The sequence below is a fragment of the Pogoniulus pusillus genome, chromosome 7 (assembly GCF_015220805.1).
Source record: "Pogoniulus pusillus isolate bPogPus1 chromosome 7, bPogPus1.pri, whole genome shotgun sequence".
NCBI lineage: Eukaryota > Metazoa > Chordata > Aves > Piciformes > Lybiidae > Pogoniulus > Pogoniulus pusillus.
In genome coordinates this window covers 12664060-12684563 of record NC_087270.1, presented here as the reverse complement: position 1 = coordinate 12684563, position 20504 = coordinate 12664060, and the positions used below count along the sequence as shown (strand labels likewise).

Sequence of the window (20504 nt, the reverse complement as noted above, 5' to 3'; positions counted from 1 at the left end):
AACACAATCTGTGACACCTGTTCTCCAGACTGCTCACCAGCTTCGCTGACCTTCTCTGTACCCACTCCAGCACCTTGATGTCTTTCTTGGAGTGAGGGCCTTGAATCTGAACCCAGGATTCAAGGCATGGCCTCACCAGTGCTGAGTACAAGGGGAGATAACATCCTGATGGAAACTTGCCCTCTATTTTTAGAAATTACTGACCATATCCCAGTGCTTAAATAGTTTTCTCAAAAATTAGAACAGCCTTAAAGGTTGTGCAGCAACAGTTCACATTCTGCCCTTCAGCTACAGCAGTGCAGAAATTGCTTGTGTTCACCTGACTGTCCAGATTCTTTTCACTGTTACTGCCTTAAAGTTTATGACCTTTAGTCTTTTCACAATAGCCCACATTCTTTGTTTATAGGTACAAGACCTTGGAAATTGGCATGTTCTTCAGATGAGTCAAATCTGCCAAATGACACAGCCCTGTGTATGTAACTGGCTTGCCTCCAACACACTTTATCACACCATTAGTATGTGTTATCTGCATATTTCAGTAGCATATAATCTTCCAGAATACCAGTGAAGATCACAGAATCACACAATTTATTTGGTTGGAAAAGGTCTCCAAGGTAATCAAGTCCAACCGTTGACCTAACATCACCATGGCCATTTAACCACTTCCCAATGGGCAATGTCCATGCATTTCTTGAACACCTCCAGGGACAGTGACTGCACCACCCCTCTGGGTAACCTATTCCAATGCCCAACCACTCTTTCCATAAAAATAAATTTTTCCTAATATCCAATTTATACCTCCCTTGACCATGGCCATGTCCTCCCATCCTATCACCTGATGTTAGAGAGAAGGGACTGACCCCCACCTCACTCAGCCTCCTTTGAAGGATTTGTAGAGAGCAATGAGGTCTTCCTCATCCTCCTCTTCTCCAGACAAAACAATCTCTGTTCCCCCATCTGCTCCTCATAAGACCTCTTCTCCAGACCCTTCTCCAGTTTTGTTGCCTTTCTCTGGGTATGCTTCAGTGACTCAATGTCCTTGTAGTGAGGGCCCCAAAACTGAACACAGCATTCAAGGTGTGGCTTCACCAGTGGAGAGGTGTAATTTGCAAACTTAGCAAGTATTATAGAGTTAAAATACAAGCCTGTGGGGTTACATTAGAAAAGGCCTTATTAAGTATGTATTTTTTTAAATTTTAACAGCTATTTCTGTAAAGAACATTCTAATACACAACCTTTTTTTCTGCAAGTGTATTTGTTAACTGTTAGAAAGGTGCTAATTTTTTTGAATATGCTGATTTTATGAGATGCTTATTTTATTGTCTGAACGTTCAGGAAGAGAAAACAAAATTTTTTAAAATGTATGATACCCTAAGATAGCTCCCTTTCCCCACAGGCTTTAAAGTAGCATCAAAGACCAGTTTGAAGTGGAGTTGATTACAGAGTTTCCATGATAATTTGTTGACTGGTGCTAATTATGTTGTTGTCTTATCTCCTATGTCAGCGTTCATATGATGTCACTAAGGGTCAACATCAGGAAGATTAGCTAAGTGAGACACACCATCCTCTCAGTACTTAATAAAGACTAATTTAAACAGTTAAAAGTGCATTGTTTGATGTGTCCTGGAGTATCCAAGATGCACATTGCCATATATAACAGGGCATCTAGGTCGCAGATGAGGGCAGGTAGATCTGTGCTTCTGCGAAGAAGCAGCAGGCTGTGTAGGACACACACCAACATGTAAAATAACTCTGCATGCCTGCAACATTTTCAATATGTTTTCACTTCTTTGACCTGCTTCTGAGTCTGGATTGTGTGGATCCTTCAGGGGCCTCTGCAGCTTAGTAATTTCTTCTTTGACCATCAGTATGGTTAGAAGTGTACTGACAGCATTCTTGAATTGAAATACTTTGGTCTAGAAGGACAGCCACATCTGTTTTGTTGTTTGCCCCTTTTACTATTACAACTGGGGTAGCATTTCCAGGTTAAGATCATAGTGATTCTTTCAGCAGGTTTTTCATGGGTGACAAACGGTGCTGCTGAATGGTTTTCAAACTTTTTTAAAAACATACTAGGCTTAAGGTCAAGTATCTCCTGTTCTGGTCTCCTGTCAAGTTCTTAAACAGTGCAAGCGTTACAGAATAGCACAATGTATTCTTATTAGTAAAATGAAAAGAATATCATCATCTAGTGGGTAACCTTTATGTTCTGAAGATAAGCTGGTTTGTGCTTTGACACGGGGACTTGTAAACCTTCAAGGGAATATTGAATTTTAGGACCTGGGAAGCCATCCAGGGTGTGACCTAAAGGTGTATAGTAGGCACTGTGTGTGGGTTAAAAATTGAGATTCTGTTTAGATTCCTGTAGTAGATATCTACAAACATGCCAAGTGTCTTGCGCTGTAGTCAATGGAGAGCTAGACAGCATGGGGAGAAGGTACTTAGAGACTGATTCTGTCCAGCCTGAAGTAATCCCCAGTAGCTGATCAGAGGAATTTTAATTGAAGCTCTAGCCACTATGTTAACTACCAGTAAGCTGAGTTGCCTAAGCATAAGCAGCTGGTCCTATTTCTTATGCCAAGGGATACCTGAAACATCTACACAGGGTTGGCTGATATAGCACAGGACCTACTTGTGCCCCTCTATATCTTTTTCAACTGGCCATTGAAGGCTTGATGAGATACTTTATCGTCTCAGAAAGTGTTGCTGGCTGATGCTGATGGGAGCTTATGCTTCTTAATGTATTGGCAGGTGTCTTAATTTAAAAGTGGAACCCACTTAAAGTGATGCAAAGGGCCTCACCAGAAGACTGCACTAGAGCTGCATAGTAGAGGCCAGTGCTGAATTAGGTTTAATAATATCTGGGTTAGGAAATCATCCCTTTAGTATGGAATAAATCCCACTACCAGGAATCAGATGTTAACTACCAAGAATCAGAACTACATCAGTAGTACAGAGCCTTGTGACAATGGCCTTTTCTTTTCACCAAGTCTCTATCACTTACAAATGTTGTTGAGCTGACTCTTTACTCCTGATGTAGTGCTTTGAGGAAGCTCTTTAAAAGCACCCCATTGATTTCTGCCTTGTTAATTATTTCCTGTGTTAACGTACTGGCCAAAGAAAGGTGATAAAAGGGTTAACTGCAAGTCATTTGGACATTTTTACAAGAAATATGTGACATTCTTACCTGATAACCACTCCAAGGATATTGCTATAAACCTGTGATTGATTTTTTATTCCCTGGGAGAATTAGAGCCCCATTGTCAATTTTTGTACTTCCTGACCTTTATAAGATCATGTCTCTGTACTGCAGACCCATCTTACCATTCTGTTCCTCCACATCCAAAATAGCTGATGATACAGACACTAGATATATTTTCCCTGACAGTGTCTCAACATAGTTCAGTGCAATCTATGTTGTACAAAATTTTAAGCTCCCAGCTAGCCTATATGGTTAACTTTTGAAAGTCTGATGACAATAGTGCATGGAAAATCAGAAGAGACCATTTGGTCCTATAATAATTTGATAGATCAGTATTTATGACATTCTCTGAGACCTAGTCTGCAGCCCTTGCCCCTGTCTGGTCAATATTTAAGATAGCTGCTAATTTGTTATGCACAGAAAGCTACATTGCATAGGCATGATGTTTATAAAATGAAGATAAAGATTTAGCCCTATGCACCAAGTAAGCACTTCCCTGAAATTTGCAAATTACACCTAAACAATGCAAGGTCATAATGCCATGTTAAACAATGTGAAAGTTCTAATGATGACTCTTTATCTCCTTTTCAGTCATTATTCCTTCTTTTTCCTGCTGCAAAGTGTTTGGTTACAAAACAACCTAGAGTGTGCAACTCCTTGGCTTTAGTTTTAAATGATACAGAAATCTATTGAAGCCTTGTTTCAGGATACAGGAGAGTAATCAGGGGTTTATGTCAGAAATATCCTTTCAAAAAGAGGAACCGGCACTTGGTCTCACACAATTTGCCGTGAAAGCAGGGCATGCAAAAGGGCTGATTGAAGCAGAAATTAGTGCATTTTCTGTTTTAAAATAAACACAAAGATCCTAAAAATCCCCTGTAAGGTAGACTTTCCCTTACAGGATAAAGTGGAATTAAAATAGTGTCAATAAATTGTGTGAGAGACTGTATCAGTCTGTGCATTGATAGTCTGTGCATGCAGGATAAGAACATTGACTGCCTGCTAATCTATTCCCAGATGGAGGTGGATGCAGACGAGAAGCGCCATCGCACACGCTCCAAAGGTGTTCGAGGTACGTCTCTTGCTTCAGTAAATCACTCAAGGCCCCTGCTCAGGGTGACCTTCATCCTCCAAAATCTCTTTGCACAATTCATTCTGACCCTTGCTTTTACACAACCTTTCTGGTAATTTTCTGTAGAAGAGGGGTACTTGTAATAGATGATAAATTTTTATATATTTTCCATCTCTCTGCAGTTCCCGTGGAACCAGCCATACAAGAGCTGTTCAGGTTAGTGCTCTGAGTGTAAAATGTATCCCCATTAGCAATTTAGAAAATTCATGCCTTTTAATGGGTATAATGCACTTTCAAGTTCATTGGTGGTTTGCTCATGCCCTGCTGCACTGATGAAATTAATTCCCTCAAGACTTGCTAATAAAAAGCATCCCCTTTTTTTTCTTTTTTTTCCCTCCCTTCAGTTATTTGATTTCTCTTTCTGTCTTTGTTGCCCTCCATCTCTGTAATACCTACTGCTTGCTTTTAATATAATCTTCCTGCAGCACACCAGCACCTATGTAATTAATTCACTCTCTTTTGCAGCTGTCCCACTCCTGGTTGCGATGGCAGTGGTCATGTTAGTGGCAAATATGCAAGGCACAGAAGGTAATACCTGCAATTTTTCATAATTTAGTGAAGGGATTTGGTAAACAAGTTAGTTTGCATTGCATTACCTTGATAAGCCAAACAATGACAAAAAGTAGTAATTAGATGTTCTAGAAGCCTTTTTTCTTTTTCTGACTTGTATTTTTGCTGAGGAGTCTTATTCCTGTCATCAGTGTTCTCTTGATTTTTTGCATATAGTTCTCTTGCTTATGTGTGGCAGATTACAATTTGGACCTACTGACATGTTGGTGCCAGAGTGCCTCATGTTATTTAATCTGTTTTATAACTGAATAAAAGCTAGCTTCTGACCATTTTAAGTTTGCTGATCAGGTTAGATTTAAAGGTCATAGTCTAAGACAAATCAGTGATAACAAGACTTTAGGGTTCAAATGTTATATAATTGTTACAAATACCTTTATTTCAGTTTCTAAGCCATGAAATGTGGCGCCATTTCCTTTAAGAAAATGTTTTTAGCTGTTTATTGTTAATAATATATCAAGACAGCATGTGTCACACATAGTACCTGTGCTTCAAAATAATTTAGAGCTCAGTCTTTACATTTCTGTGTCTACAATGTCAGTCTTCAGTAGTGGTGTACATCTGTAAGAGCAGCGTTCCCTTCCTCAGCCATTTGTCCATGAATTTCTCGTGCAGTATTTTGAAAATTGAACAGCTCTAGAATACATGATTTTTTCTCATGTGCTCTGCATTTCATTTGACATATTTTATACAGCAGCCTGCTGCAGGATATGAAATGGCTGATCTTTTGGCCATCTCTCTTCTGAATGGAGGGAGATGTTCAAACTAGTGTTAAATTCTCTTGAAGCTGTTAAGATTTGTTTTATTTTTTTTTTTCATTCTTGACTTTCTCAGGTTTAAAAGCACTTAGGGTGTATTTCACACCGAATCTAATAACTGCTTAGTAATGAGGGTATGTGGCTTTTATGAATTAAGTTGAAATTGCACATTTGTGGTTAAGGCATTTATTTGAAACAGGAAAAGATACTAATTGTCTCGTGTAAGTCCACTCAGTCCACTCATATTACTTCTTTCTTGCCAGTGAAAGCAACTTATGGATAAGTCCAGAAACTCCTTTCATACTTAGAGCAAGAAAAGTGATATGCCTGAAATTAAAATTATTTTGGAATACATTTAAACAACATAAACCATAAAATAATTCTATTCACATTTCTTTTTCTTCTTCCTTCCCTCCCCCCCCTCCCCCCCCAATAAAAATAATAATGTACTTGGGGGATATTTGAAGGATTTGGTTAGATTAGAACACCCATTTAGAAAAAAGATAGCAAACCAATATTGTTTTCTAATTCTTCTTTAATAATTCTTCTTAAATTCACTTGCGACTTCTGAGTTCAAACTGTGGTTTTCTTCTGTCCATTTTCTTCATGTAAATACAAGCCTCATCAGTAATTAATGAATGGCACCAAACACTTCTTTTCCCTAAGAAATTTCACGAGCAGTCAACAGTTAAATGATGTAATTATAATGTCCTTTCTAGTTACAAGATTCTAATAACTCACATTTCTTTGCACTTCATGGGATTCGCATGCAGTTTTCAAAATCAAAAGTATGGGAACATACAGAGAGAAACTCCTTAGCTTAAAAAAACCCAAACAAACCAACCTAACTTCCTGATTGCTCTAACTTCTGAGTGTCCATGCTTGTATAAAGTCCCCCTCTTTTGGGAAAGAGGAAGGAATAGATGTGAGGTTTGGAAAGATTACATGGAGTTTTGAGATGCTGATTCCATATTTTGCTTTCATGACATGATTCTGGTATGTCAGTACATGAACAGACTGAATCTTAGAGCTGTTAATTAAATGAAATTTTGGGCAGATGCACAAAGAATAGAATTTGGAAATACATCAAAAATTCTCCCCCCCCCCCCCCCCCCTTTTTTTTTTCTTCCTACTGGCTAAAGAATTTGTGGTGTTTTATATGTTTTCTTGTCATCTTGATTGCCAATCCACTAATCAAAATATATTTAACCAATATATGTCTTATTTAGTGCAAAAGCACAAAGTTCTTTGTTGAAGTCTACAACCTATGTATTTTTTTTCTAATCATTTTTTGTCTAGTCCAAGTAGCACCTAATACATTTAAGTTTTTGAAAGAACTTGAAGGAATTTATCTTTTTTTTTTTTTTTCCCTACTTTGCTATTTGGCTGGGAAAGACCCTCAAACATTTCTCTCAGGGAAATCAGACTGCCTTAAAAATTTGATGTGTTCAGAGAACTGCATATCTCAGCCAATGCCTAACTCGATTCCATTTAGACCTACAAAGCATTTTAATGAGGTTAAGACCTTTCCATTCACAATACCAGACCAGCTCATTATTAGGAATGTAATGCAATTGCTTCCACTAGATGTAGTCAGAGCTCTCCAGAATTCTATTTCTTCTATAACGTCTTGAATTCTGTGGAGTTTCAGGGTGGGTTTTTTTTTCCCATTGGAATTTTATCCTTGTGATACCAGTGTGATAGTGAAAATCTTGTTTAGATACATGATCTGAAATAAACAGATCTTCTCAAACTTGCAGACAGATTCAGGCAATGAAATGTTGTTCTGCTGATAAAATATTAGGTAAAAGTTAAAGTAGAGTTTTATCATATGTTTTGCACATCGGTTGTATTTTTTTGTTATGAAAGGCTGCAATGTTAGGGTAAGGTAAGGAAACAAGCTGATCTTACTTCCTTTGAGGTATATGAAAACAGAAGACTGGTACTAGTTAGGTTAGCAGTGGCAACAGCTTGTATCATTTCCACCTTTGTGGTATTACCTTTGTGTGCAATCTGAGTTTGCAGTGAAATTTTGCATGACTGGATTGGTATTTCGCGTTCAGCTCTTAAGTTTGGAGCTTAATTTTAGCTTGTTAGTTGAGCATGCTGATAGACAGCCAAGATGGACAGGCTTCTCTGCAGGGCACTTGAGTGCAGGACACTTGGATCTTTCAAATTAACTCAATGAAAGAACTTCTCTCCAGTGACTACATGGAAAATTCAGAAAGGTTAGCACTCTCCATTTGAGCACTAAAAGTGCCCAAAGTTGGGTGGTGTGCCAGCCTTCATCAGAGCAGGTTAATCTCTTTATATTTTATTATTTGTGGCTTGGACAGGGGCACTCTGTGCTGGGTTGAAAACTGACAGAATGGCCAGTCCCAGAGAGTAGTGGTGAATGGAGTTGGCAGGCAGTCACTAGTAGTGTGCCCCAGGGATCAGTGCTGGGCCCAGTCCTGTTCAATATCTCCGCTGATGATCTGGATGAGGGGATTGAGTCCAGAATCAGTAAGTTTGCAGACAACACCAAGTTAGGAGCATGTGTCAACCTGTTAGAGGGCAGGAGGGCTCTGCAGTGGGACCTGGACATGGGCACAGTCCAATGCTATGAGTTTTAACAAGTCCACGTGCCAGGTTTTGCACTTTGGCCACAACAACCCCATGCAGTGCTATGGCTGGGGACAGAGTGGCTGTAGAGCAGCCAGGCAGGGAGGGACCTGGGGGTGCTGGTTGGCAGCCAACTGATCATGAGCCAGCAGTGTGCCTGGGTGGCCAAGAAGACCAGTGGCATCCTGGCCTGTATCAGGAATGATGTGACCAGCAGGACCAGGGAAGTCATTCTGCCCCCATACTCAGCACTTTTTTAGGCCACACCTTGAGTACTATCAATTTAAGAAAGTTGTTGAGGTGCTTGAACATGTCCAGAGAAGGGCAACAAGGCTGGTGAGGGGGCTGGAGTGCAACCCTACGAGGACAGGCTGAGGGAGCTGTGGTTGTTCAGCCTGGAGAAGAGGGGACTTAGGAGAGACCTTATTGCTCTCTACACCTATCTGAAAGGAGGTTGTAGCCAGGTGGGGGTTGGTCCCTTCTCTCAGGTACCCAGTTACAAAACAAGAGGACAGAGCCTCAAGCTGCACCAGGGCAGGTTTAGGCTGGATGTTAGGAAGAAGTTCTTCACAGCCTATTGGAATGGGCTGCCAGGGGAGATGGTGGAGTCCCCATCCCTGGAGATGTTTAAGAGGAGGTTGGATGAGGCACTTTGTGCCATGGTTATTTAATTAGAAGAGCTAGGTGATAGGTTGGACTTGATGATCTTAGAGGTCTTTTCTGACCTGATTAATCCTGATTCTGATACTAATACCAAGAGACCTGAAGCTGTTGTGGACCTTCTACTACTCTATGTGGTGCACAGCATAAGGCAGTGCTCAGATGTAATGTTGACTAAGATAGGTCTTTACTACCTGTTACTTATGTTCCCAGGCACCAGCACCGTAACTACTCAGCTCATGCAGTTAAAGAAAAACATGTATCTTTGCAGTATCAGGTCCTTAAAAAATCAACATAAAAACAAAGTTTGGGAAAGATGTGAAAACAAAACCACACCCAAGAAATAACAGAAAACAATCAAGAAATAACCAAATATACTTAAACTTAAGGAAAAACTTCTTTACTTTGAGGGTGCTGGACCACTGGAACAGCTGCCCGGAGAGCTTGTGGAGTCTCCTTCTCTGAATACTTTCAAAAGTCCATCTGGAAACATTCCTGTGTAATGTGATCCAGGTGACTCTACTCTGACAAGGGAGTTGGATTACATGATTTCTGGAGGTCACTTCCAACCCCTACCATTCTGTGATAGTGTGTGACTCATTTGGACAGTGAATGGAAAAAAGAGAAGGATTCAGATTTTAGGAGTGGACAACAGACCCTCTCCCTGGACTGTGCTCCTGATGCTGCTTTAATCACTTGGTGGTTTTTCAGGCCCATCGTGCATAGCAGCATAATAACGAACTGTATTGTTATATGTTCAGAGCTGTGAATTAAGTTTTGAGCAATGAGTTTGGTACAGATACTCGTAGCAGTGAACAATCCACCTGAGTTTATAGCAGTTACCCAAACCATACCTGAAGACCGTTCCCAATAACTGTGCTTTCCTGGACATCTGTTTGCTTTGTATCTGACGGAAAATTTGAGTGTTCTTTCACTGCAATTAGTAGGAGTGTTTCCATTTTCATTAATCAGCTTTAATGACAACAGGGTTCACCTTCTGCATATGCAAATATCAATGTGAAGCAAGTCCAGTTTGTGGTCTAAGTGCTGCAAGTGCAAATCTCATAGGTACTCTAGAATGAAACCAGGGCAAACTGGCCCGTGCTGTTTGCTGAGTAGATGTGAGTGACAGTTTAGAAATATTACACCCTGCTGGGCTTCTATGCAGTTAGCTTTTCTTTTTTTTTTTAAATACATGCCTATGTTTTATTATGCCAGTAGGTATGGAGGCACATTATAAAACCCTGGCTAGATTCCATTAGAATGATACTGATTAGGGGCCATGGAATATCTTTAAAGCTTCTTAACAGCATAGGCTTTGGTGTTGATTTTGTTTTGGGTTTTTGGTTGCCTTTTTTTCCCCTTTTTTTTTTTCTCAAGTAACAAAAGCAATTAGATTCTGTAATGGATTAATCACTTGCCATAATGCCACATGCTTCAGAATGAAACATGTTCTAGCAAATAAGAGCCCTAAACAGAATGTTAAGATGGTAGAGTGGCACTATGTATATTAATTTAGGAGTCTTTTAATGCATGTATCAGCACATGTTTGAAAGCAGACAAAGCCATCATGTAGAGACTCAAGTAAAACACAATCTTAGCCTGAAACAATATGCATCAAATTTTAGTGAAGGATGAATTGTTAAGGATAAATGAGAAACACTTCAAATTTAAAATGGAAATACTGATAGAGCCCTTGCTAAATCACGAATTTCAATTTGATTGCTGAAAATAAGAATTCAGATTATATAAACTGTCTTAAATGTGGCATCTACTAAGAAATTCTGTGTGCCTTTTCTTCACTTCTTATTACAGTAAGTGTTTTTTTCATTAATCACTGATACAATGTGTTGAAAAAAGAAGTGAGTCTCAAAAAATGAAGAGAGATTGTAAAATAATGTTCAGATCTCTAATGTATGAGTCCTTTCTAACCTCATAAAATATATTGTGTCTTCATTTTCCACCAAATTTCTCAATATCACCAGGTCTTTTTTGCTTTACTAGTGTGTCTCTGTTTCTGTGTTATATAGATAGAATTGTTTTGACCATCTTTCAGTTTTATAAGCATGAGATTTGTCACTTTATACAGCAAATTTATTTGAATTTATAATTACCTTAGAGTTCAGCATTGCTGTTTTGATTAGGACAAGCCCTACATACCCTTCTATCACCTTGGCATTGTATACTGGACTTTAGTCATCTATATTTTAGAAGAGAGTGCTGAAATAATTCAGACTCCCAAACTTCAAAATTAAAAGACTCAAATCTCTCTCTCTTATTAGAGAATTATTGAATTTCTGTGTCTTGTTGTGCCATACTTCTTATTCAAATTTTTTTCTTTTTTTTTCATATACCTTTTCACCCACCAGTTTGATTGCCATGGCTGCAGCCGTGGGTGAATAATTGCCTGTCTTCACAGGAGCATGTTTCTGGAGCTAAAGTCGAGTGCTTGCTTCCTGATGTATGCCTCATTTGGATTCTGCCGACAGCCTAGGGGCTGTATTATTCATGCCTTGACAGATAGCACTCACTAAAAGCTTTGGAACAGGGCCAGGTACTGGCAGAGTGATAGTGGAGCATGGCAACTTGCAACTGAGAGGAGCATCTATAATACAAAAAAGAGAAATCCTTATACCTCCCTCTTCCTGGTCTCACTTAGATGGAGAATTCATTTGCATCAAAGTAAAATACCCTAAAAATAAATATTTTTTTTTCCTAAACCATGCTTGAAAGTTTTAACACAATTTTCCACATTTAATTGCAAAGCTGATTTTAATTAGGAAGGCCCTGCATGTGAAAAATGAAGATTCACTTGGGTGAATGTAACACATTGCAGTGTCTGCTGAATGCTCTAATTAATGTATGGCTGCTGTACAACAGGGTGCACTGTGGGATGTTTATGAAAAATTCTGTGCACGCAGCCAGTCCATCCGTATTTTAGTTCTTGAATCTACAAGAATAAATAACTTCCCCCCCTCCTTTTATTCTTTATGAGACATCATTGTACATGCCATCACTCCATCCATAAACTTTATGGCATGCCTGTCTTTTTTAGTGTTTGTCAACGCTATTGTAAATCAGAAGCCAAGACATACATATTTTAACATTAATTTGATAGGAGAGCATGGCTGCACGCTGTGTACAACCCCAGGTTCACTGATGTGTTTGTGCTAAAGCCTGTCCACAAAACAGTGAGGTTCGTGTTGCTTGCTTTTATGGTACTAGGAAAAATCCAACTGAATGCTGGATGCATAGAAAAATGCATGTTTATTTTTTTATAGTGTCAAATAATGATGAAATGACTCACTGGGTGTTTACATGAGGAAAAAAATCATACTCTGACCCTCCCTTTATGGTTTAATTCTATTTAATGGTGCATTTGCTAAGGATTTTGATTAGTTGTGGTAAATACTAATAATAACATTATAAATATATTTTATATAAAACAATCCACTATGTGGGGTTTGTAAAACAGGGGGAAAAAACACATAAATGCAGGTTTTGTACTTTGTTAAAACCAGCTGAGCAGAAATAAGTAAATAAGTGAGGGAGCAGAGGGATTTTCAAAGAGAACACTGCAAACAATAAATAAATGTGCTGACAGAGAATCCATAATGTATTAGAGGCCTGTATTGGCTGCTGTCTGCTTTCAGCAATATATCCTTTGTCTGATTGTTGATTAATGATTAGAAAGGTGCAAAGTTGGGTCTAAGACATCAGCCAAATATACAGCAGCAATTGGTGTGTGGCTCTGCATGCTACTAGGCATTGTCTAAAGGTGACCACACAAAGGAATCACAGCTCAAATCCTCCTAATATCTCCTGGACTGGGAACAGCAATTTCAGTGGCAGCAAGTTGCAGGATCTGCCTGTGCCAGGAGTATTAGACTAATAAAGGTGGTGGTGTTTCCGGGCTGAAATGTTGATGAAATTATATGCTCATTTGCTTGTATTTGCTTTTGCCTTGTGGCAGAATAGACTAATGGTATCTCGGGGTGTATCAAGAAGAATGTGTCCAGCAGGTAGAGGGAGATTCTTTACCCTTCTACTCTGACCTGCTGAGGCTGCAACTGAGCTCCCCAGTTCAAGGACAGGGAACTGCAATGGGCTACAAACATGACTGGGGGACATTTGTCTTATGAAGAAAGACTCAGGGACTTGAGGCTTTTTTAGATCTTCTCAATGCTTATAAATACTTCAAGGGTGTCAGGAGAGTGGGGCCATTTTTTTTGTTTTTTAGAGTGGTGTCCAGTGACAGAACAAGGGGTAACAGGCACAGACTTGAACATGGAAACTTCTTTGCATTAAGCATGGCAGAGCACTGGTACAGGTTGCAAGAGATAGTGAAGTCTCCGTCTCCAGTGTCATTCAAAACCTGCCTGGACACAGAATCACAGAATGTTAGGCACTGGAAGGGACATTGAAAGATCATCTAGTCCAGGTCCCCTGCCAGAGCACTGTGCTTTGCAATCTGTTTTACACGAACTTGTCTTGGCAAGGGAATTGGACTAGATCATTTTCAGAGGTCCCTTCCAATTCCTACTATTTTGTGATTCCAAATGACAAGGGCTGGGCATGTTTCTCATGTAGCAATCTCCTTACAGCCACAGTGATTTCTGTGGAAGAATCTGTCTGGATATGTTTCCATTATCCACAGAATAAATGAAAACCATCTAGAAAGTATAGGAAAGAAACTTTTAAAAAATAGAAGGAGGTTTTGGGTTGGTTTGGTTTGGTTTGGTTTGACTCTGGGCAATTCACAGAATCACAGGATCCCAGCATGGTGGGGATCAGAACAGGGAACCTGTGGGGGTCATCTAGGCCAACCAGCTATGCAAAAGCATATTCACCTACATTAGATTGCACAGGATGACATTCTGGCACCTTTTGAGAGTCTCCAGAGAAGGAGGCTTCACAAGCCCTCTGAGCAGCCTGGTCCAGTGCTTCAGCATGCTTACAGGAGATAAGTTTTTTCTTTATGCTTAAATGGAACTTTCTGTGTTCCAATTTGGACCCTCTGTACCTTGTCCTACCACTGGGCACAATTGAATGGAGTCCAGATCCATCTTCATGACCTCTATCTTCAGATATGTATGTGCATCGAGAAGATCCCTTCTCAGTCTTCTCTTTTCTGGGCTGAACAGCCCCAGGTCTGTTGGCTTTTACTTGCTAAAGAATGCTTCGTTCCTCTCAGAAGCTTTGTGGACTTCTGATGGACTCTCTCCAGTATTTCCCTGTCTCTCTTGATATAGGAAGCCCAGAAGTGGATACAGGACTCCAGATATGACCTCACCATCGCAGAACAGAGGGGAAGGAGAACCTTCCTTGACCTGCTGGCCACACTTTTCTTAAAGTGAAACCCATCTTTTCTGGCCACAAGAGCATATTGCTGGTTCACAGTGAACGTGTTCACCAGCACTCTTCTCCACAGAGCTCCTTTCCAGCAAGTCATCCCCTCACCTGTACTGGTGGTGCAGGGCATTATTCATTTCCATATGTAGGACTCTGCATTTACCATTTGGATCTTTATGACCGCTCCAGCCTGTCCTGGCCTTGCTGAATGGCAGCACAGCCTTGTGCTGTCAGCCACTCCACCCAGTTTTGTATCATCACCAAACTTACCAAGGGCATACTTTTTACCTTATTCTAGGTCACTGATGAATATGTTGAACAAGACTTGGTACAGTAGGCAGATCTCTGCCTCGGTGCTGCTTCTTCTGGATGCCGTGTCCAGGGATGATCAGCTGGCAGGGTTTCCAGGTGCAGGGGAAGGATTTGTTCGTGCAGCTTCTGACAGTCGTCTCACAGCTAGCAGGCTGTGTTTGTAGGTTAGCAGACAGTCTGAAGGTCTGCCGGGCCTAGAATTTTCCAGGCTTACAGGACAGCAGATAAGCAGTATATGCCGGGCTGCAGGGTCTGCCAGACTGCAGGGAGACTTGAGCTCCATAGATAAATGCAAGGTAGCAAGCCAGTGTGTACAGCTGCTCTAGGCTTAGGCAGGGGGCTCTCGGCTCCCCATATATGTACCAAATGCAGGCGTGCATGCGCTCTGCTCCTCAAAGGGTTTGCAGACAGCTTAACTACGCCTTGGGATCAATGCAAGAGGTCTGTGCCTCAGTAATGTTTACCAGAGAGTAAGGGCCTGACTCTGTGTCTAGGCCATGCAAGCAGGTCAGGGCAGCAGGGTGCTGCTATATGGATCAGAGGGCTGAGCTTGAACCTCTAAGCCTGAACTTCTGAACACTTTGAATGCTCTGAACACATGGTGCTCCTTTGTACCCCTCTTTATGGACTCTGAGCCGAGATTCATGGCTCATTTGGCCATCTAAAGTGACCAATCAGGTTGGCAGTAAGCCAAACCTTACCTTAATAGGCAGTAGATGTTTGCCTGGGCCCTCTCAATAGGGGATTACCTGGGCAGACCCCAGGGGTACACGGACTGTGTGTGTGTTTGTTACACAACCTGTTTACTGCCATGGGTCCTGGCAGAAAACATGTCCAGGCATGTAGAGGCATAGAGAGGCCTCAATTTTGGGGCTGCTGCCCCTCCACCACACAGTGTGTCACCACCCTTGCTGTAAAGAACCCTTTCCTAACCTCTAGTTTGAATCTCCCATTACCCCTCATCCTGCCATTACAAGACCTTGTAAATAGTCCATTCCCAGCCTTCCTGTAGGCCCTGTTCAGATACTGGAAGACCACTACCCTTGTAGACTTCTCTTCTCCAGGCTGAAGAGCCCCAACTCTCATAGCTTGTCCTCAAAGCAGAGATGCTCCAGCCCTCTGATCATCTTTGTGGCCCTCTTCTGGACTCGCTCCAACATTTTGATGCCCTTGTTGTGTTGGGGCTCCAGAACTGTGCACAGTACTCCAAGTGGGGTTTCATGGGAGCAGAGTAAAGGAGGAGAATCACTTCCCTTACCCTGCTGGCCACACTTCTCTTGATGCAGCCCAAGACACTGTTGCTGTCTGGGCTGCATGTGCACACTGCCAGCTTATGTTGAGCTTTTCATCAACCCAGACCCCCAGGTCCTCTTCCTCAGGGCTGCTCTCCAGCCATTCGACACCCAGCATGTATTTGTGCTTGGGATTGCACCAACCCAGGTGCAGGAACTTACACTTGGCCTTGTTGAATGTCATGAGGTTGGCCTGGGCCCACCTCTCCAGCCTGTCCAGGTCCCTCTGAATGGATCCTTGCCTTCTAGCAAGTCAACTGTGCCACACAGCTTGGTGCCATCTGCAAACTTGCTGAGAGTGCACTCAATTCCTCTGTCCATATCACTGACAAAGATGTTAAACAGAACTGGCTCCAGCACTGACCCCTGAGTTGCGCCACTTGTCACTGGTCTGCAAGTGTACATTGTGCCATTGATCACCACTCTCTGTGTGTGACCATCCAGCCAATTCCTTATCCAGCAGTGCTTCACTCATCAAGTCCATGTTTTTCCAGTTTGGTGACCAAGATATTGTGTGGGACAGAGTCAAATACCTTACTCAGGTCCAGGTGGATGATGTCACTTGCCCTTCCCTTATCCACTGTTGCTGTGACTTCATCATAAAAGGCCACCAAATTCATCAGGCATGATTTGCCCTTGGTGAAGCCATGCTGGTTACCACCAATCACCTCTGCTTTGTTTTCCATTTGCCTTAGCAGAGCCTTCAGGAGGATCTGCTCCATGATCTTGCCAGGCACAGAGGTGAGACTGTAGTTCCCAGGGTCGTCCTTTTTTTCCTCTCTTACAGATGGGCATTATGTTTGCCCTTTTCTGGTCAGCAGGAACTTCACCAGTCTGCCAAGACCTTTCAAATATGATGGACAGTGGTTTAGCAACTTCATCCACTAGTTCACCTAGGACCCATGGGTGGATCTCGTCAGGCCCCATGGACTTGTGCACGTTCAGATTCCTTAGGTGCTCACAAACATGATCTTCAACTATGATGGACAGATCTTCCTTCTCCCAGTCCTTACTATTGCCCTCTGTGACTTGGATATTGTGTTTGGAGCCCTTGTCATTGAAGACTGAGGTAAAGAAGTCATTGAGCACCTCAGCCTTATCCACATCCTTTGTTGCCAGCTCTCCATTTCCCTTCTGGAAGGATTCCACGTTCTCCCTAGTTCTCCTTTCCTCACTAATATACCTGAAGAAGTTCTTGTTCCCCTTAATGTCCCTAGCCAGATTTAATTCTAGATGTCCTTTGGCTTTCCTAACCTGAGCTCTGGTTGCACAAACAATTTCTTTGTATTTGTCGCAGGTTACCTGTCTTTGTTTCCACTCTGTAGGCTTTCTTCTTGCATATGTGTCCAGGAGCTCTCTATTCATCCATGCAGGCCTCCTGGCATTCTTACCTTCCCTTTTTTCCCATGGATCCTGCCAAGGAGGTCTCTGAAGAGGCTGAAGTCCGCTCTTCTGAAGTCCAGAGCAGGGAATTTGCTATGCACCCTCCTTGATATATGGGTGACTATTAAAAATAAGGACCCCAAAACTATGATATTTAACTGATATTTACATTATAAAATAATAGAGTGGCTTGGGTTGGAAGGGAGCTCCTACTAGACAAGGTTGCTCAAGACCCCATCCAACATGGCTTGGAACACTTCCAGGCTTGGAGTTGCCACAGCTTCCTTAGGCAACCTGCTCCCTGTGCCTCGCCACTCTCATGGTGATTTTTTCTTCCTAACATCTAATTTAAATTGAGTTTCTTCCAGTTTGAAGCCATTCTCCCTTATCATACCACTGCATGCTTTTGTAAAAAGTCCCTTTCCAACTCTGTGTGGATTCTTTGAATTACGGGAAGGCTGTTGTACAGTCCTTCTGTAGCCTTCTCTTCTCCAGGCTAAACAACTCAAACTCTATCATCTTTCTAATGATAAGGCAATATTACATTTAGAGTCAATTCTAGTTTCCATATGGCATAACTTTTGAGATATTTTTACAACATGTCTTTTAAACTATTGATTCTGAGCTTTTAAAGCAGGGAATATTGAAGAAATCTCTTTATTATTGTGTATTTTAGTGATGATACAGTCATGATTATTAACCTTACACTAAGCCTAAAAAAGCCATGAGCAACATTGTGCACTGGGTTGAAGGTACTACAGAGCTACCTTCATCATCTTACCAGCAGTTCTTCTGAGCAGTAGCATAGCTGCTGTTTGTGCATTTGAAAAATGGCTTGTGGGCTCCAGTGTCCAGCCAACACAAGCCACATGACTTTGAAAAAGCTTTTTCCATAGGTGGCACTGATGTCATCAGAGAATACCATTTACCTCCATCTTATTCTCCATCTCAGTGAAAATTGTCTGAGCTCTGCCAGAATCTGGGAAAAAAAAAGAGGCAGGAGAATTATATAATTAAAATGAAACTGTAGCCATATTTTTCTTTCAAATATTCATATTATATGAGATCAGCCACCCTAAGTATTATCTAGTCTAGCAATAGAGTATGAAGAAAAAAGGAAACCAACTCAGATATGAAGGAACCAGAAAGCAATGTCCATCTGCATGTTTTAAATCACCAGCCCAGCCTAGCAGAAAAATCTACCTATGTAGAAGTAGGAAAAAAATGAGGCACGAAAAAGAGTGAATAAGTGATAGAACAAAATAAAGCTGTAGGAAGAAAGAGAAAGAACAATAGTTTGCTGATGGTTGTTTGATGTTTTGCTTTGGTTTTTTTCTCCCTACAAATACATTATAATGTGTCTTTAAAGACTTATATTGAAGTTTTTCAATAAGTTGAGACAGCCCTTTCAAAGACATCACTTCTCATTAGTGGCTGATCTGAAGTACTGCTTCTAGTGGTGTCAGCTCAGGACAAGGAAGAGAGAAGTTCTCTTTCTAAGCCATATTTGATGACAATAATAAATCTAAATAAATGCATCCATGTTGCACAGTCAAATGCCCAGGGGACAGATAGCTCCTGCAGACATCCGCAACACTATGCAACTCAAGACACAGTGAACAGTGATAATGTCAACCAGATAAGTGGACCTACCAAGTTAATTTCCTGGATACTCGCCTGTATCACCTCTCCAAGAAAACCTTAAAGCTTAGTGATGGAATTAAAAGGGACTGCTGAACCCAGTGTTCTTTGGTGTTTACAAGAACCAGCAGCATCATACTGTACGTATGCATAGAAGAATGGACACGGGGTGTCAGGCCTAGAAGAAAATCCTGCTGTGATTGAAGTGAGGACTGTGTCCTAAATCTATGATTTTTGGCAAAATTTGTAATACTGAAAAGCCAAATGAAAGATAACAGGATATGATTGACTCTAAATGCCAATACCATCCATTTAAAACAGCTCTTTTATCCTGTTCCCTGGGGCTGAAACAGATTTCTCTGCAATCAGTATTTTATTTAAAGTAATGAGGAGGCCACTAAATTGGATGAACAAGCAGCGGATGAATGTTTTCTGTCCAACTGATAATTGGGAAAGCAATTCACCAGTGATAGGCACCCACTCCTGTTTGCCACTCTCATAATGTCTCCAGGAGGAAATCTTACTTATACTTTGTGAATGGGCACTAGGTGTTGCAAACAGGGAAACTAGGGTTGTCTGATCAGGAGACAGGGAGGCTGAGGGGACATCATCTTGCTCTCAACAATTCCCTGAGTGGAGGTTGGAGCAAATTCTCGTCAGGATGTTATATCCCTCTGTGCTCAGCACTGGTGAGGCCGCACCTTGAGTACTGGGTTCAGTTATGGGGCCCTCACAACAAAAAAGGTATTGACGTGCTGAAGAAGATCCAGAGAAGGGAACAAAGCTGATGAAGGATCTGGAGATCAGGTCTTGTGAGGAGTAGCTGAGGGAACAGGGGTTGTTTTCCTAGTTTGAGCCATGAGCCACCCAGGGCAAAAGGACAGAAAGGTATTTTACCTCCAAGGGAGTAAAACAAATGCAGTCACACAGAATTGGAGGTTGAATATAAAAGCTGTTTACAAATATATACAGGAATGCCAAAGATATTTGGGGAAAAGGAATGTATACGCAAACTGAGCCCAGTTCTCCACCTGGGCCTTCCAAAACCTTACCACCACTACCCGCCTCCCTCATCCTCAGCAAGCCCAAAAGCAGGGTGAACTCTCCACACACGCACCCCCTCCCCCTCACCCAAAGGGCACAAGGACAAGCCTACTGGGCCTCAGTGCCCTCCCAAACTGGACACACTAGGCTTTAGGCAGGCCTAAATGCCTTTCCTGCATCTCACTACTAGGCCCAGTGGTGTAGCAAGAAATTAGCTTGCCAGCCAAGGCCTGAGAAGGCTGCTTTCCCACACAAACCGAGAGATAATGGGTGCTGCATGCACTCATAGAGAGAAGGGGAAAAGAGAAAGAATTGACTGTGAACTCTCCTTCTAAAGAGATGCAGGATGGATGGAATAACAAGGATTACAATATTCCCATGTCCACCCTTTGGAGACCATCGGGTACTCTGGAGGAATTTCTTTGTGGTCCTCAAGCTATAACAGTTGTTTAGTCTGGAGAAAAGAAGGATGAGGGAAGACCTTCTCATACTCCTGTCGTGGAAGGTAGTTTTAGGAGAACTGTGGGGAAAACACACGAGGCTAACTTGTAAAGATC

At 41.5% G+C, this 20504-nt stretch overlaps 1 protein-coding gene across 20 annotated transcripts in view; it reads left to right on the top strand.

Annotated features, from left to right (window-relative positions):
- MYT1L (myelin transcription factor 1 like) overlaps positions 1-20504 on the top strand; it is a 322031-nt gene that overhangs the window by 187603 nt on the left and 113924 nt on the right. For all 20 annotated transcript variants that reach the window (XM_064145914.1, XM_064145912.1, XM_064145913.1 and 17 more), the window contains 3 exons: positions 4220-4274; positions 4457-4490; positions 4800-4862. In XM_064145914.1, the coding sequence (XP_064001984.1) occupies positions 4220-4274; positions 4457-4490; positions 4800-4862 (152 nt within the window). The remainder of the gene's footprint in view (positions 1-4219; positions 4275-4456; positions 4491-4799; positions 4863-20504) is intronic.